Here is a 13,312-nt window from a genome sequence, read left to right on the forward strand (position 1 = left end):
TGAGGGGGCATTGTTTTAAGGTGCTTGGAAATCAGTTCAAAGGGGATGTCAAGAGTTAAGTTTTTCACACAGAGAATGGTGTGTGTGTGGAATGCACTGCCAGTGATGGTGGTAGAGATGGATGCAATAGGACCTTTTAAGAGACTCTTAGATAGGTATATGGAGCTTAGAAAAATAGAGGACTATGCAACAGGGAAATTCTAGGCAGTTTCTAGAGTAGGTTACATGGTCAGCACAACATTGTGGGCCGAAGGGCCTGTAATGTGCTGTAGATTTCTATGTTTGACGTTCTATGTTCTCATTATTACAATCAGGAAGGGGGTTCAGAGGCCTGAAGACCCACACTCAAAGTTTTAAGCACAGCTTCTTCCCCTCCACTATCAGATTTCCAAACAGACTATGACCCCATAAACTCTATCTCATTACTCCTCTTCTGCACTATTTGTTTATGTATTTATTTGTGTAGTTTTATGTCTCACACTGTACTGTAGCCCCAAAACAACAAATGTCATGACATATCTCAATGACAGTAAACTTGTTAGCCCCTCTTCATCATAAAACAATCACCCTGTGTTCACAAATACAGAATGAGGGATTATAGAGGATCAGCTGGCTCCTGTGGAACCAAGTTCCCTGTGGAGTTGGCATCTGCGGCAGGATGTAGGGACAGGGGAGCATGGGAAGTTACAGAATATTATGCACTATGTCAAAATGACACAGATGGATGGGAATTCGAGACGACGAGAGGTATCAGGAAAGGAAAGAATCCTGAAAATCCACTGGACTTCTATAAAACCTTGTGAAATGATGGTAGGCCGAAGACACTCACCTGTTTTCTTTGTTCCTGTCCATCATGTTGAACTGCTTCCTGAGCCACCTGCAAACAGAACGCAGACCAGTGACAGCAATGTTTAAGAGGCATTTAGATAAGTATATGATTGGGCAGGGAACAGAGAGTTGTAGGCTATGTGCAGGAAGATGGATTTAATTTAAACTGGAGTCATGGTTGGCAGAGAGAGAGAGTGACCCAAAGGACCTGTCCCTGTGCTGTTCTATATTAACATTTGGTTCCTTTCAGAGGAACAGGTATAGAGTAATGTTGTTTTTTGGTTTATCTAGCTAAAGCCATCAATACAAATTAATTAATGGTTACGCACATTCAGGCCTGATCATAGGTCTGCTAAACACTCTCCTTGGTGGTTGACAAGTTCTGCTCAGATTTCAGTAGTTTTTGAGGTAGAGCTTCCAACAACTAGTGGGTTGCTCAAACTCGCAGTTCTATATTGCGTGCACTCATAGAGATGGACAACAAACCGTGTGCAGTCCTGGTCGCTACACTATAAGAAGGATAGGAAGAGGGTGCAGAGAAGATTCATCATGATGTCACCTAGAATGGACAACTTGAGTCATACCGGGAGACCAGATAGACTGCAGCTTATTTTCACCAGATCAAAGCAGCCTGAAAGGTGACCTTACAGAGGTCTGTAAGATTATGAAGAGCAACAATCTGGTAGATAGTCACAGTCTTCCTCCCTGGATAGGGGAATCTAAAACTAGAGGGAATAGGTTTGATGTGAGAGGAGGAAGATTTATGGGGCAAGGTTGATTCCCCACATACAGTGATGAGTATATGGAATAAATTACCAGACCAGGTGGCAGAGGCATCTACAATTCTAACATTTAAAATAAGATTTGGGCAGGTGTAGGAAAGACTTAGAGGGACATGGACCAAACAAAGGCAGGTATTTTGGACTGTTTCTGTGCTGAATATGCAGTAATCATCAACCACTCATTGATACGAATCCTATATAAATCATAATTCTCCCCATGTTCTCACCACTCTCCACAAAATGTACCATTGACCTAACAGTCCAGACAACTCTACTGTGGCCAATTAACCTGTCAACCTACTCCTCTTTGGGATGTGGGAAAAAATTTCCTGTGTAAGGTCAGGTCGAAGACACTTCAAATTAATCAAATTAATGCTTCAGGTCAAAGACACTTCTTCAAAACAGAGGAAGAAAGAAGGCAAGCTGGACTAAGTTACAGGAGAGTAATGGGTGAAACAAAGACACCATCAATGACGAGGTAAAATGATGCATTGAATAGATGGTCAAGCAAGTTATCTGAAGTTGGAGAATTCATCATTGAGTACTGCAATCTGCAAAATGCTGAGACAGAGACGAGATGTTAAACCTTGAGCTTACATTGGACTGCATTATAACAAGTGACTACTCTGAGAGTTTAATGGTGAATTAAAATGGCAGGGAAATGGAAGTTTACGGCCATTTTGCAAAGTGGTCACCCAGTCTTTGGTTTCCCCAATGCAGAGGAGGCTACATTGAAAACCCTGAATGCAGTGAATTAGACTGGAAAATCAAATCTAGATTGTAAAACGTGTAAGTGAATCATTGCTTCATCTGGAATGATTATTTGGGTCCCTAGTTGGTGAGGAAGGAAATAGTGAAAGAGCAGGTGTTGCATCTCCCTCCAATGCCTAGAATGATGCTGTGGGCAGGGGAATGCAGGGTGGGGATACAAGAAGGACTAGGGAATCACCAAGTGAGTGGTCCCAATGCAATTTAGAAAGATATAGCGAGGACAGGATGTGAGTGGTAGTGGGATTATGCCACATCTGGCATAAACCACAAAGGACAATACATTGAATGCGAAGGCTGTAGGAGTGGAAAATGAGTATGTGAGGAATTGTATCCTTGTTCTGTCCTGGGGGAGAGGCAGTTGAGAGCAGATGTGCAACAAATAGAGGAAATGTGGTTTGGACCTCCATTCACAATAGCAGAGAGCAAGCCACATTTTAGGAAGAAGAAGGATATTTCACAGGCCTATAGTGAGAGGCTTCATCATTGGAACAAATGGGTCAGAGAAAGAGAAAGTGGGAAAAAGGAACGGTGTCCTTACAGGAGGCAGGGTGGTAAGATATACAATTAGCTGTGGGAGTCTACACTTGGATGATAATATCTAGTCTAACTCTTGAGATGGAGACAGAGGTATCCATCAAGGGCAGTATCAGAGGTGGACCAGGGAAGTGTCAGGAAAGAAAATGATAGAAGCAGTGAAAGAGTTTTTCAGTGGGTGCAGGGTATTGCTCTGATGTTGTTGTCAATGTATTGAAAGAAGAGTCTGGGGAGTGGTCCCAAATGAGCCTAGCATGTGGACAATACCGTGTACCCAATAAAAGACAGAAGCAGCCAAGGCTGTGAGAGTTCCCATATTTAATTTGAATTTGGTGAGTGAAACGGAAGGAGAAGCTGTTGAATGCTAATCAGGTGAGTAAGAAGGAACTCCGTCTGTTTGAGGAAAGAACAGATTGCTCTTATACCCTACTGATGTGGGTGGAGGTGTAAAGGCATTGAACATCCATGATGAAGATGAGCTGGTTCAAAATGAGGAATGGTGAAGAGGATCAGGGGTATCATGGATATAAATGGCAAGGGACCGCAGCCAGTTAGAAGTGAGGAATAAGGAAGGGCATCAGAGGTATCATTGATATAAATGATAAGGGACTGCACTGGGGGCAGTCAAGTTAAGGAAGAACTATTTTGGTACTTGTTTGGTACAACAAGATCAGGCTGAAACAATAGGTCTACTGAGATAATTTTGTCTGTGGATCTTTGGTAGGAGGTAGAAGTGGTAGTGTGGGATTGAGGCACCACCAGGTTGGAAGCTGAGGACGTAAGATGTCCTGATGAAATAAGATCTGTGAGAGCCTGGGATACGTTGACTGGTGGGATCATGGGCCACAGGGAGGTACAAGAATGTGTCTGAGAGCTTGAGGTTAGCCGCTGCAAGATTGTGTTGGGTTGGCCAGTCTCCATCAGCACCGCCTTGATCTGCAGGAAGTACTGTATGTTCAAAAGGAGTAGGTTGGAGGAGAGAAGTCAAGACGGCCAATGTCAGGTTACTAAATTACAATGAAGAGAGGGTAAAAGAAAGAAAAGAGCAAGGGTTCATGGCAACAGTAGCATTCAGGTGGATCAGGAGACAGAAGTCGGAAGACAGAGCCATCAGTCTGAGATGAAAACTCCTTCCCACAGATATGAAGAAAACTTAGACATCATGTTAGGCCCAAAATTCAATAAAATGTGGACACGAGGGTATGAAGCTGAGGCATCTGCTGAGGATTGATTGCTTGAAGTTGTGGGGGTGCAACTGGAGGGGTGGTGGTGGAGATGGTGAAAATTAATGGGGTCAGAGGGAATCAAAGAGGGAAGAAAGCGCAGGTCGGGGATCAGAAGTCAAGAGCTTGTTGGCTTCATGGTTTTTTTACAACAGAATGTCACATTGCAGCAACAGATGTAGCAAAAGGTACTGAGGACCACAACACTTTTTGGATAGATTTCAACCTATCAGTTTGAAATTTGCAGCAATGTTGGAAACCTTGGAGGTAAAAGTAGGAAAATCACACATTACCTTTCTACCTGGAGAGGTGTGGGGGACTTCTGAGTGTCCTGCACCAGCCAGTTCAAACCAGTTATCCACATATTGGTGTCATCTTCATTGAATGCTGAAGATAAAGAAATTCATTAACATCATAATGCCTTTTTTAAAATTTAAAAGCAAAAAATTCAAAGTTCAAAGTTAATTCATGACCAAAGTACACACAGTATGTCACCATATACTACCCTGAGATTCATTTCCTTGCAGGCATTCACAGTAGAAAAAGAAACACAACAGAATCAGTGAATCTAGACACAAAGAAAGGTTGACAACCAATGTGCAAAAGACAAATGGTGAAAATACAATAAATAAATAATACTGAGAACATGAATTGTACAGTCCTTAAGAGTGTGGAATCAGTTCAGTTCAGAGTTGAGGCGAGTGAAGTTATCCAGGTTGCAAATGTTAGAAAACAGAAATAAAATTAAAAATTGCTGAAGCTACTCTGAAGATACTCAAGCAATATCTGTGAAGAAAGAAAGAAAGAGATTTATGTCTCAGATTAATGATCTTTCACAGAAATGGCTCTGTTTCTTATTTTAGATTTCCGGTATCCAGGCTTATGTTTTCTCAGATGAAAAATCGCCAGTCTGGAATAAAGGTGATCCCTGTATTACAGGGAGTCTGTATTCCTAGAAAATAGTCCATGTCACTGTTTTCCATAATGCAAAGCCCTGTTGTCTGTGCATGCAGCAAGAAATGTGAGCTGACAAAAATGAAATCAAAAGTTTGTTTTCTTTAATTTACAGTTTCTCATATGAATTTCATATTTTTATTTTGTATCAAATATTTTGGTAGAGAATTGTAAATTTCATCATGGCAAATTCCATTACCTGAACTGATATAACACGAGGTCACCTATATAAAAGTTTTTCTTTCTCCACATTTGCTGCCTGACCTTTGGAGTATTTCCACTTTTTAACATTTTATTTATTTAAACATTTTTAGCTTTTAATTATTAAAGGAAAAATAGTAGTGGATTTGAATAGAACAATCTACTTTGGCCACTAAACATCAGGGATAACATCTGCAGTCACAGATCTCAGTATTGTTTGTCATTTGCAGTCTGTCATCTTAATTCATCGGTGTTTATCAGTCTTTGTCTAGTCAGGTTTTGTTTTTCATCAAATTCTTGTGAATTTCTTTTTTTCCTTGTAAATGCCTGAAATAAAATGAATCTCAGGATAGTATACTTTGATAATAAATTTACCTTGAAGTTTGAAATTTAAGTTCCCTCAACTACATCACAAATGTAAGTCCTAACATCCATTCTTCATCTGAGATGATCTTCAATAGGTGGCATTAATTCAATATACAGTATTACATTAATGGTAACAGTTTTATAAATTAAAAAAAAACTGTAGATGCTGGAATTATAAGTTAAAAGAGGAACGCTGGAAACACTCGACAAGTTGGGCAGTATTTAGGAAAAAAGAAATAGGATATCTGACGTAGAGTAAGACCAGCTGAAAAGCATTTAACCATTGCATAAGCCTTCAGATATTCCTATCCTTTTCCCTGCCACCCTCCCTGCAACTGAAAATCATCTTATTTTATCTTTTTTTTACCAGTTCTGACAGAGAGCCATTGTCCTGAAACTTCAACCGTGCTTCTCTTTTCAAACACCCTTCCTGACCTGCCAAGTGTTTCTAACATGTTCTGTAATTATTGCAGGTGATTTTTAAATAGCTTTGAGAAGGAGGATTCCCAGCCTGGTGGAACATATTGCCCACCTTTGGTTGCCGAAATACAACGCAATGGCTGAGATTTCAGTAAGGAGTCAACAGCCTAAAAATTAATCCAGTGCTACATGGCAACAACTGGTGTTCATTTCCACTATAACACATCTAATGCTACGATCGAGGGATAAACTTCTTGGGAAAGGAAGATCGTGCAGCATTGGCTTCATAGCTAAGGCGAGCAGACCAGTTTCTCAGAGTGTGTACGAACCACATGGGTTTTTTACAACAACCCTCCTGCTTTATGAACACTTCTACTGACACCATATTTTTATTTTCAGATTTTTAACAACTGAATTTAAATTTGGAGGCCCAGAGCCAGTTCCAGGCGGCTTTGTGTATTTTCACACTTCCCACACATTAAGCAAAAAACATTCTGAGAAGGTTACTAGCAGTTTTGTCATAAATTCATTGATTGGAACATTTTATTTAAAAGACATTACTGCATTTTAATGTACTGTGATGTCCCAGTGTAATTATCAGGAGTGTAAACAGCTAAAAGGTGGCATTAAGCCAAAGAAAATGGCATGAGGACCAGCAACCAAAAGCTTGGTCAAAGAAGTGGTTTTAAAGAGCATCTTAAAAAAAAGCAAGCTTGTGGAGATGCGTAGGTTGAAGCAGGAAATTCCAGAGTTTAGAGGCTAGACAGTTGAAGGCACAGATATCAGTGGTAAACAGAGGAATTAAGGAATGCACAAGGGGCCAGTGTCATAGGCATCGAAAGTACTGGGAGTATTGTAGGACTGGATGAGATTACAGAGTTAGGGTTAGGGAGGAGCAGCGTTACAAAGGGACTCCAATAACAGAGTGAAATTTTTTTTAAGAGTGAGGCATTGGTCAATGAAAGTTAATGAGCAGTATACTGGATGAACTGGTCTTGAATGTTATGGTGCAGCTCACAGATGGTTTAACATCTTCCTTAGTATAGGATTTAGCTATCATAAGAGATCTTAGAGCTTAAGACGGCTGAAATACTTTGTCAGAAATTGAAGTATATTCCATTTATCACTAAGGAATCCCCTCACATTAGTTTCCCAAAAATAAATTGGTGGAGCCATGATAGTTAAACTTATATTCAGAGATATAGAACATTAACTGATCCTTCTAGACCAACGAGCTTGCACTGCCCATGTACAGGCATGTAACCAATTGATCTACTAACTGGGAAGATCAGTGGTCACAGGGAGGTAAGAGACAGCGAAGAGAATTGAACCTGGATCACTGGAGCTGTAATATCATTGCACTAACCACTAAATCTAATATTTCAGTAATATTTGAGTAATATTGTAAAAATATTGTTTGATTAAGCATTCTTTGTTGATTACATAATTCATTACAGGTTATATGTAAAAGTACGTGAATGGCATATGTTATTATGCCACAGTGTCATAAAGTAAAAATGAAGTACACACGTTTATCCATTGGTTCCCCGTGTTTTTCTTATGATTAGTTTTGAAGTTATAAATCACAACAGCAGTGATGAGGCAGTCTTAAGATGAACACAAGACCACTACCTACCTGTTGAAGCACAGGAAGACATTTGAGATTTTTTAAAAAGTGCAGTGAGACGCTCAAGTTTTTTAAAAAGCGCAGCACATTTTCTTTCCTTCAGAAAATGGACAGCGATGATCAAATTTTAAAAAAGGCAGTAAGTGGACAAAATTCATGGGTTCATATACAGTGAGAACAGTGTGATGATCATCCTAAATTTTAAAAAAAATGTAGAAACGGTTGGCTACATCAGAAAGTCAAACCCATTCAATGACACAAAAGGTAACTGGAGTGACGTAAAATGTGCAAAAACAGCCAAAATGACCTTTGCTCATATTGTGAAAGTACTGCAGGAACATTTCGAAGTGAAACTATTGTCGATTGCAGAACACTTCAGGTTTCATAAGTGGAATCAAAAGGAAGGGGAGTCTATTTCAGCACACCTGGCCAAATTTAATACATTATCGGTTCAGAGATGGTCTTAATGATGCACTGAGAAATTGGTTAGTTTGTGGAGTCTTACAGCAAACATTCAAAAGCGGATCCTAACTGAAGCACAACTCACATTTAAAAGAGCAATTGAAGCCACTATCTCAATGGAAACAGCAGACAGAGATGCAGTCAGGAGTGAAAGTAAACATGAACTAAATTGCAACGTTTAAACAGAAATCCGCCTGGCCAAATAAATTGTGTTACCATTGTGGCAGGGTCTTACATATACCAGACCAATGCAGGTTTAAAGGCAAAACTTGAAGAAAATATAACAAAGTAGGACACACATAAGCATGCTGGGCAGACAAAAATAAATGGACTACACCAGGAAGAGAAAAAGCGAAAAAAGTCAAGCTGCAGTTTCAAATACAGCAACAATCTGCATGCTGTTGATAAAAAATCTGATCATGATGAGAGTGACATAGGACTGAATAGCCTTGAGATGTACAATGTGAAAATTAACAACAGACAAGCATTAATTAAAATGGAATTAGACACTGGCTTGGATGTTTTAGTCATTCCACAAAAAACAGTGTGAACAGCATTTCAAGGATAACTGAATTGAAGGCTGCAGACATCCAGTGAAGAAGAACCTATACTGGAAAAAAAAGCCTCATTCATAGCAGTGAAATACAACAACCAATGAGCCACATTGAACTTGTATGTACTAAAAGCAGGAGGGCCAGCATCGTGGGGCCAGCATTGTGGGGCCATGACTGGCTGAGACAACTACAACTTGATTGGTAATCCATTCACCTTTTGCATGCCACATCCCCTGCAATCAAGTCAAGTGAAAGCGAAATAAGAAAGGTACAGAATGATACAACAGCAATGTCCAAGGAAGACATTGGAAAACTCAAACATATCAAGGAGAAAATAATATTAAATGAAAATACCACACACAAGTTTTACAAAGCCCTTCTGGCTCTTTATACCATTGAGCTAGTTGCCAATGAGCTAGATTGCTCAGAGGCTGAAGGAATTCTTTCCGAGGTTGAGTGGAGCCAATGGACAACACCAGAATTCCCAGTAGCAACAAAGAATGAGTCTGTCAGGATCTGAGGTCATTTTACGGTCACTATCAACCCAGTACTGAAAGTAGATCAATACCTTCTGCCCAGGAGAGAGGACATCTTTGCAAACCTTTCTGGAGGGAACCACTTCAGCAAAGTGGACTTAGCTGTGGCCTACCTATAGATGGAGTTGGACAAAGCGTTTCACACCATAAGCACTCACAAAGGGATTTATCACTAAAATAGGCTTATTTTTGGAGAAATATTTGTGCCTGCTTTCTGGTAGAAAGCTATGGACGAGGAGCTCCACAGCTACCCAGGCACTCAGAGTTTCCTAGCTGACATCATTGTTACTGGTGAGGATGACAAGGGACATCTCCTAAATCTCCAAGATAGTGTTAAAAAGATGAGAAGATTATGGGCTCAGAGCACAACGCCGACGAGTGTGAATTCTTTAAACCAAGCACCACTTACTGTGGCCACACTACTGAAGCACAAACATTACACAATTGAGTTGTGAAACTTCAGTGCTGGATGCCCCAAGGCCAAAGGACATGTCAGAATTATGATCCTTCTTTGGATATTTCACTTATTATAACAGGTTCCTGCCCAACCTGGCTACTGTGCTCTATCCCTTGAACTCATTACTACAGATCAGGAAGAAATGACAATGGACAAAGTTGTATGAGGTGGCTTTCCAAAAGACAACAGAAATGGTGACATCAGACACTGTATTCACACACTATGATCCACATAATCCAGTGAAGCTTGCTTTATGGTATATGTGCTGTTATGTCACATATTATGAATGATGGATCTGAATGTCCCATAGCCTTTGCATCATGATTCCTTACCACTGCAGAGAAAAATTATGCACAGATTTATAGAGAGGTGTTGAGTCTGGTTTGAGGTGTAAAGCATTTCAACCAGAACCTGTATGGAAGAGAGTTTACCCTCATTACTGATCATCAACCACGGGTGTCCATCTTCAATCCACAGAAGGGCATGCCACTAAGAGCAGCAGCATGAATACAGAGGTGGGCTCTGTTTCTTGAAGGACACAATTACAAGATCAAATTCAAGAGGACAACTAATCATGGAAAGATTGTTCCGCTTACCCTTGGAAAAGGAAGTACCTGAAAAATTTACAAAAAAGTACACCCCTGTTGACGTACTCTCACTAATGCAAATTGAATGTCTCCCCCTTGGGGCAGAGACAATCCAAAAGGAATCCAATAAAAGGCCTCGCACTGTCTCCCAAAGTGGCTGGAATGTGCAGCAGAAAGTCCAGCTGCCCCAGTTTTACCAGCACCGGGATGAACTTGCCTCAGACGGGGTTTGTCTTGTATGGGGGTTGAGAGTTGTTGCATCGTCCAAGCTGAGAGAAGCTACATGCTGGTCACCTTGGTGTGGTCAAAATGAAAGCATTGACTCCAAACTGCCTGGTGGCTTGGGATAGATCAGCAGATCGGGCACTTTGTCATACACTGTTCGGGATGACAACACATCCAGAAGATGCCAAGAGCAGTGCCACTCCATCCCTGGGAATGATCTGCAATGCCCTGGCAGAAGTTTCATGTAGATTTTGCTGAACCATTCATGGGCACAAATTTCTTGGTGGTAGTGGATGGAGCTACAAAGTGGCCAGAAGTTTTCCCGATAGCATCCACTACAGCATTGCACAGTGTTGATGTGTTGAGAAGGCTCTTCTCAAGGACTGGTGTTCCAGAGCACTTAGCCAGTGACCATGAACCACAGTCTGTGGTGGAACAGTTTCAGTCATTCCTGAAAATCAATGGCATTAGATAGATTACACCTGCACTGTACCACCCAGCTACAAATGGCTTGGCAGAAAGGTTTGTCCCAAGTCTACAGAATGCACTGCAAACAATGTTAGCAGAACACACTACACTGACACTGAATCAGAAGCTCGCCAATTTCCTCCTTGCATGTATCGCAATGCAGCACACTCCACAACCAACAACTCACCAGCAATGCTGTTCCTCAATCATCCCTTGCACTCCTGCTTGGATCTCCTCAAGCCCAATCTCAGAAGGAGTACATAGGACAAACGGATGACTCATCCGATAAGGAGGTTTGATGTTTCACTCCTGGACAATCAGTCTTGGCAAGGGACTACAGAGATGATCAAAAGTGGACACTTGGAAAGACTAAGGACAGAACTGGACCACTCTGCTCTAAAGAGGAGATGGTGTCTGACGTCATTTGGAGACGACACAACAATAAGGCGAGGAAATCTGAGCCAATTTTTAAGGAAGAAAGGTGTCCCGATCTGTCAGAACCACTTCCTGCAGTCCCAGTCAACTCCTACAACCACCATTCAACCCAATACCTGAGACTGTTTCACAATCATTAGTCTCACCTACCAAGCAGTGACCACCCTGGTCAGGAAAGACGTTATCCCACAAGAGTAAGGGATCTTCCACAGCGATTAAATCTTTATGCCTGATGGGGACAATTTAAAACTTATTATGCTGTCAACGGCTATATAGTAGTTGTTTATAACAGTATACTGTGTTCTAGATGATTAGAAAGCATTACATCACATATTTGAGTTGAGATGAATTCTATATTGAGCTGGAGATTATAGGTAAGCAGGGAAGAGTGTTGTGTATTTGCAGTAATATTTGAGTAATACTGTAAATATATTGCTTGATTAAGCATTCCTTGTTGTTTACATAATTTATTGCAAGTTATATGTAAAAGTACATGTATGGCATATGTCATTATGCCACTGCCTCACTAAAGTAAAAATAAAGTACACATGTTGATCACCATGCTCCCAGTGTTTTCCTTTCAATTAGTTTTGGAAATACGAAACATAACACTGCCCCATTGGGAAGTTCTGTGGCAAGTACTTTGTATGATTGGGTTTTTGAAAGGCATCAGACAAGGAGCACACTCACAAAATGCTGGAGGAACTCAGCAGGCCAGGCAGCATCTATGGAAAAGAGTACAGTCGAGGTTTCGGGTCAAGATAAGGAGCACGTGCTGAATTTGCGAACAAAATTAAAGCTTTTGCAGTTAAAGGGATTCTGTTTGCAAGACTATATTACAGTGGCTAATGGCAGAGCAATAAATTATGTAAACAATAGAAGAATGCTTCAAAGTGTTGTACAACGGTGTTGAAAATCAAAAATCTGCAGGTGCTGGAAATCTGAAATAATAAAAAAACAAAAACTGCTGGAAATGCTCAGCAGGGGTCAGGCAGCAACTGTGGAAAGAGAAACAGAGTTAATATTGGAGGTAACAGGTTCTTTGACTCAAACGGTTAATTTAAGTTTCTTGTACAGCAGTATTCCTAGCCAACAGTTTGATGACTACTTTTCCTTTCCATATAACCAGGGATGGGCCGTAATTTTAAAGTCCAGGAAGGATGAAAATACCTCGAATAGGCAACAAACAAGGAGAAGGCTAGACACAAGCTGCATGAAGATATTGACAGATGGTAAAATGGGCAGACATATTGCAGATAAAATGTGATGAACACAGCTGTGAATTGATACACATCGTAGGAAGTGTGAGGAAAAATAATATTATATTAACAAATCAACTTAAAGGAGATACAGAAAAGGAGAAACCTAAAGCGTCTGCAATCAAATCAGTGAAAATAAGGCAAGTTACAAAGTCTTTTTAAAACCAGAGAGGGCCATTGGCTTTGAGAGTTTAAAAACAAGGAAGAGATGCTAAATCTTTATAAATATTTATTTATTCTTAAAATAATAGAATGGAATTCTGAACATTACATATTGAGATGATTCTCAAGGCCTCACAGGGTACAGTAGAGATTTACTGAAAATATACCAGGGATGAAGCTGATAGTTTCCAGACTGGTCAAGGCTTCAAAGAACATGGCAAGAAGGCAGGTGTATGGGGTGAGTTGGATCCGCGATCAGCCACGGAGGAATAGTGGAGCAGACTCAATGGGCTGAATGGCCCGTCTATTCCTATGTTTTATGGTCTGATGAAACCACAGAGTACTCAGCCTCAGCCAGCTCCATCATGGGCATGAGTTCCCCAGCATCACGGACATCTTTAAAAGGCAGCATCCATCATTATGGATCCCCATCACTCTCTTCTCATTGCTTTGTGCAAGAA

At 40.6% G+C, this 13,312-nt stretch overlaps 1 protein-coding gene across 2 annotated transcripts in view; it reads right to left on the minus strand.

Moving 5' to 3' along the window:
- LOC140729142 (1-phosphatidylinositol 4,5-bisphosphate phosphodiesterase gamma-1-like) overlaps positions 1-13,312 on the minus strand; it is a 254,092-nt gene that overhangs the window by 112,526 nt on the left and 128,254 nt on the right. For both annotated transcript variants that reach the window (XM_073048590.1, XM_073048598.1), the window contains exons 3-4: positions 4,432-4,525; positions 830-877 (exon numbers count right to left, since the gene is read on the minus strand). In XM_073048590.1, coding sequence (XP_072904691.1) covers positions 830-877; positions 4,432-4,525 — 142 coding nt within the window. The remainder of the gene's footprint in view (positions 1-829; positions 878-4,431; positions 4,526-13,312) is intronic.

The sequence above is a fragment of the Hemitrygon akajei genome, chromosome 1 (assembly GCF_048418815.1).
Source record: "Hemitrygon akajei chromosome 1, sHemAka1.3, whole genome shotgun sequence".
NCBI classification, from domain to species: Eukaryota; Metazoa; Chordata; class Chondrichthyes; order Myliobatiformes; family Dasyatidae; genus Hemitrygon; species Hemitrygon akajei.